Here is a 5633-nt window from a genome sequence, read left to right as displayed (position 1 = left end):
TTCACCATTGCTACGAAGTTCATGAAAAATTATGTGATACCCATTTAAGAAACGAGCCTCATGAAATAAGAAGCAAGTGCATTTACAACATAAATATATGTTTGCCCCCTAATCATGGCAACTCCGACTTATCAAGTCGAGCCGTGAACTCTAACCCTTTGAGTTTGAATTAGATTCATTAACACTATGCTTGGTATGCAAAAAAAGGAGGGAAAAGGACAAGACCAGATAAGACTGCATGTCACACCCTGGCCATTGCCAAGGCAGCGCCTAAGCGAAGAACAAGACCAGTCACTAGTTCTCCACAATTATGAGAGAGACTTCGGTACTTCAGTTGAATGGGCTCTTCGCGTTGGACCTCGAACAGTTAGTTTGCAAGGTAATTAATTACTGGGAAATGTAGAAGATATCTATCAAAATTCGAAAGATGACTTTATATCCACAGAATGTCTGATCCAAATCACCAATTAGAGAAGACTTTCACATTCAATAAAGTAAAGTTAATGGAACAAAAGAAAATGTGTTAGATCGAGAAACACCAGATTCCAGAAAAGGAAATGACATCCTGTTATATGTTGGGGATGGATTTTGCTCGAATGAACTGTTTGAGTATGGCTTTCTCCTCATCGACCCGCTTCTTCTCTTCGGGATCTTTGGGTTTGATCTTCCTCTTCTCCTCCAATATCCACTTGAACAGTTCAAGTTGCTGGTCCTGGGGAATAAGGTCCCGTGGCTTCACAAACTCTGCAACAGGTTGATTTGGTAGAGACTGAGGCTTCTCTGTAACTGGAGCTCCAGCTACTGCCGTCGATGCTGGAGTAGATGGAACATCGTTCGCTACTTCTTCCTCTTCTATGCTTGTGTCCTTTTTCTTGGTTCTTATAAAAAGGTAAGCTACAAAAAACACAAACGCTTGGTGGGTAAAGCAAACCCTTTATCTTGACAAAAATGTCATTGAGCACATTCTTTTCATAAGTGATGAGCCGAAAGGAAACCGAAAAGGGAATGTTTTGGAAACAACTTAAAAAGGAGCATTACAATTGAGAAATTAAGACACTGACTGATACATAGATCCATGACATGATGACGGATATGTGTATGCATCCTCTTCAAAGTATAGCAAGTTTGAGAAACAAAACAAACTGCGGTCCTAAGCTGCATCAGGACTTCCATCCACCAAATTGAAACATAAGATTTGATCCTAAAGATGGGAATGGTTTTACATGCCTCTCGAAGAGAGTGAGATCGAAATGATGATTTCTCAGCATAAACAATAATGAGATAGACTGAAATCCAGAGCATGATCTAAATGATGTTTAATGAGGCAGATAAACATTCATGTGGTACTCCTCAGTAAACTGCAAGGGTACTCGCAAGTTTTTTAAAAATTAGCTCCTAACAGTTCAAATGGGAACACGAATTAACTTCCAACTGAAAGATCTAAATAGAGGCTTCATCAGGCAAGGCCACACAAATTAAGTAGCACGGTTTTAGAACTAATATTTCATTGATCTAGATCATGTAGACGCATTCCTTGACATATTTAAGCATTAAGCAGCAAAGTCAAACAATAGAAGTACAAGATGAGGATGATAACATTGGCACATAACAATCCATAGACTCAAGTTGAAGGCAAAATTCAAAAAACTAAAGCCAGCCTAACCAGGAATTGGAATTTGGCGACGAGACAAGCATGTAATTATGAGTGACAAGTACTAAGTCGCTTTTAATGGCTTAATTCTGCTTCAGTATATGGTGCCATAAGTCCAGATAAGGCCATGAAGAACTGCTAATCAAAGACCTCCTATATAGCCCAAAGAAGATTAAAGCAAAGCCTTTACACTTCCAGAACTCATCAAAGGAAATTGCCAACACAAGTTCCAAGACCTACTGTCACATTTCACAAAACTTGAATCTCGCTGTTATGTGGAACCGAACATGTTAAGCCCCAAGAACTTAAAGAGACTCTGTTTGAGAGTTCACATCTTGCCAAGACTCGTATAAACCAGCTCAATACTCCAGCATCGGAAAAAAAAAATCGCCTCTTTGATGAATTTTAAGGAAGTAAAACATTGATCTACCAACAACAGCAGCATAGCTAGAAGAGACATAAAAAGGGCAAAAACCAGCAACAGCAGAAAGTTGTGTCCAGCATTCAGTACTACATGCATTCGATTCGATAATCACAGGCAAGCAAGCACAGCATTATTTCCCCAACAAAGCCGCTAAGCTATAGTGACAAGATCAGCCGTACAGATGCATCATGTATAGCAAACTATCGTATCGAAGGGCGAGAATAGAAGCATCCAAAAGGCAAATCAGAAACAAAGAGATGGGCATAATTATAAATTGGAAGGGGAGAGGACCTCCAAAAGCGAGATTGACGGTCAGTAGAAGAGGCCAAAGGAACTTATAGCGCCGAGCGAAGGACTCCCTGGGGGGCGGAGGTGGAGGACGTGGCTGGGGAGGCGGAGGCGGAGGCACCATAGTGTACGACCTCGCAGCAGCGTCGCCCTGCTTCAGCTGGTGGATCTGCTTCAACTGTGCTGTTCCATCGGAACGAAATACCCCAAAAAAAAAAAGAGAGAGAGAACAATCAAGAGGCTATTTGAACTGGTGAAACAGAAGCAACAGTAGCAGCTTCTTCTTCTTCTTCTTCTTCTTCTTCTTCTTCCGGTTAAGAAAGCAAAGAATCGAATTTGAATGAGAGAGAGAGAGAGAGAGAGAGAGATTGCCTTTCTTAGGTTTGTTTGCGTACAGCTTCGGACCTTCTTCGCTCATATTCTCTCTCTAGCTTCGATGCCTTGTTCGGATTTGATGATTGGTGGCGTCCGCAACTGTTCATGGAAGAACAAGTGAACAACTGCATTGTCAAGCAAGTTATTCGAATTTCTCTTAGCAAGGACGCGAGTTTTCGGCTTTTCTCAATTCGCTACCCATTTTATTGATTGAGTTAATTTGAATTTGCTCCTTCATTGTTTAAAATAAATATCAGAATCGCCCTACAAAGTTTCTTAAAATTAGAGTTGTTGTTGGATGTGACTTAGGAACCGACATAAATACACCATCTTATCGTCATCTATATAAGTGATTTGAGAAAGAATTTACCAGTTGCGCTTCTACATCCGACCGCCACCAATACAACAGCTCAAAAGCCTCCTACAACGCTCAAATTAGACGACAAGTTCTTTTTTCAATTAATTTAGTTCTTTTCATTGAAAATAATGAGGAGTTTTTTTTTCTATTAATACAGAAAAATTATGTATTCTATAGAATTATTTTGGATAACTTCTTCTATCAATCAAGAATGGCGATAATAATACATGTTGACATTTTATGAAATTAGATTAGATCTTGTAATGGGCCTAAAGGCCTTCATGAGCCATTATTAACCGTTAGGACCCAGAAGCTTAGGTCTTAATCACGAACAATCTATGTGTGAGTTGCTGATGATTCTATAATTACAAATGTTGAACATTTGCACAGATGGGAGATAAGGATTGTGTCTCGATTTTCCTCTCCCACCCAAAGTCAATTTGAGTCTTTTATGCGAGGGTAAAGTATGCAATGTGTCAATCACCCTTTTTCTATGATCATGTATTTAATATTTATAAGAGAACTAAAAATAGATTGCGTTACCGATTTCGTAGATTAACCCTGTACATTCACCCACTTCATAGAGTCGATAAAATAGGATAGATATCTCGGGTTGCTTGACTATTAAACACCTACCATTCTCTAATATGGACCATGCTGCTCCTTAGTGAGTCCACGCCACACGAGGCAGGCTCAGGTCACAATGATATCCTGGACCCAACTGAATTAGGCCCAAAATCCATTTCCCAACATTAATCAATAGAAGCTTCCACAAAAATTATACGCCATTATACGATCCGAAATTTACCTACATATCAACAAGCAAAAGCTCAACTCATTAATCTCCCTCGTAAAGTGTCTAGGAATCAACAACCGTGTTTAGAGATGTGTTTTATGAAATAAGGGTCTATAAATTTGATGAGGAAAAAGAAAAGATCTAATATTTTTTTAGTCTCTCATTTTTAAAGTTTGGTCTATCACCTCATTCACCATCCCATCCTAGTCCGACTAGGACCTTTGTTGACTAATTATGTATATAGACATTCTCTAAATTGGTATGAGGTACCAACGTCAATCTTCATGTTTTTGTTATTACATAAAAAGTTATTGTTTTTTTATTTTGGATTTTTACCTAAAATGGCCCATGATTTACCCATTTTGTCAAATTTATCCTATGCTTTTTTTTGTCAAATATATCCCATGGTTTACTTTTTGTATCGAATCTATCTCGACGTTATCTTTTCCGTCGACATTTAACGGACGTGCTGACATGGCACGTTTGAAAATCAACGGCGCCCACGTGGAGCGTTAGTGGGGCCACACTTGCCACTTTGGACAGCTCCTGGGATAGATTTGAAAAAATTAAAAACCATGGGATATTATTGGAGTGATGAAAAAAACCTATGAACATTTTCCCGCCCCTTCCGCCCCTTCTATACCAGAATCCCGCCTAAGCTCTGCCCTAATCCCGCCAAACCTCAGCCATAATCCCGTCCAACCTCTTTCTCCCCAGTAAAATCTCGAATCCTCTACTAGAAGGAGAGCCAAACATTGGCGTTTAGGGTTTTGCTTTGTTTTCGATCAGAAAAATATCGCACTGCGTACTGTCGATCAAGGTAGGGGTTCATCGATTTTGACTGTTTGCGGTTGATTATGACTATTTGTTGAGTCAAGTTAGACTATTTAAGCCTGATTTTGACAATTTGTTGAGTGGATGTGAGGGACTTATATGCCTTTTTTCTGTTCGAAAAAGCAGAGGGACTAAACTGAGTTGGATTGGTCTCCTTTGCAGCAACAAAGACGAGGCTTAGTTGAAGGAGGGGCCATTTGCCTGCAAAAGTTGAAGCTTTTTGTGGTCCCTACTGTTACACGAACAGGTTGGTACAAATGATGCGTTGTTGGGTCTTTAATGTACAGTACACTATCGAAATTCTCCTTTTTTTTTTTGCTTTGTCTTGTTTGTTGGGTTCATTGGAGAACATAAATGTAAAAAAATTGTCCTTTTGCAAGTTTGGTTGACTGGAGAGTCTGGCCCTATTTGTTTACTAATACCAAAGTGGACGTTGAAGGTAAACTGTCCCACTTCTACCCTTTTGACTGTCTGAGTTATTCTTTTTTATTGACTTTGCTAAAAGAATATGTACCATTAGTTTTTTAATGCTTTTACTGCATTCCTTTATATATATATATATATATATATATTAACAGGATGGGAACAGAATTTGGTTTGGTTTTACATCATGGAGGTTATATGCAATTTCAACCTCAAGTGAGGTATGTTGGAGGGACTGAAACCATCATACAAGTTGATCAAGATAAAATGTCATGGCATGAGCTTAAAGGAATATTAGATGACTTTGGTTACAAGCCACCAAAGAGGATGTGGTATGTGGTTCCAAAAAATAGTTTGGATGTGGGTTTGATAGAGATGAATACTGATTTTGAGGTTATGGAAATGGCTGCTCTTGGGGTCAAACATGAAATTATGCATGTCTATGTCGAAGCTGATTTGAAGGATGATGATATTGGTGAATGGA

At 39.0% G+C, this 5633-nt stretch overlaps 1 protein-coding gene across 1 annotated transcript; it reads right to left on the bottom strand.

Annotated features, from left to right (window-relative positions):
• Positions 1–409: 409 nt before the first annotated feature.
• On the bottom strand, positions 410–2887 carry LOC116201882. Its single transcript, XM_031533325.1, has 3 exons — positions 2736–2887; positions 2367–2546; positions 410–894 (listed from the first exon to the last, which is right to left on the bottom strand). Exons 1-3 carry the CDS (start codon positions 2779–2781, stop codon positions 569–571), a joined length of 552 nt encoding a protein of 183 aa, XP_031389185.1. The 5' UTR covers positions 2782–2887; the 3' UTR covers positions 410–568.
• Between the last annotated feature and the right edge of the window lie 2746 nt (positions 2888–5633).

Source organism: Punica granatum, chromosome 3 (genome assembly GCF_007655135.1).
Source record: "Punica granatum isolate Tunisia-2019 chromosome 3, ASM765513v2, whole genome shotgun sequence".
Taxonomy (NCBI): Eukaryota; Viridiplantae; Streptophyta; class Magnoliopsida; order Myrtales; family Lythraceae; genus Punica; species Punica granatum.
This window is presented reverse-complemented; position numbering and strand designations above follow the sequence as displayed.

Excerpts from the sequence above, each read along its gene's own strand:
- LOC116201882 (XM_031533325.1), bottom strand. The coding sequence starts at position 2,781 with ATGAGCGAAGAAGGTCCGAAGCTGTACGCAAACAAACCTAAGAAAG. Across the intron at positions 2,547-2,735 it reads CGCAAACAAACCTAAGAAAG|CACAGTTGAAGCAGATCCAC; the intron begins GCAATCTCTCTC and ends CCGATGGAACAG. Across the intron at positions 895-2,366 it reads CGTCAATCTCGCTTTTGGAG|CTTACCTTTTTATAAGAACC; the intron begins GTCCTCTCCCCT and ends TGTTTTTTGTAG.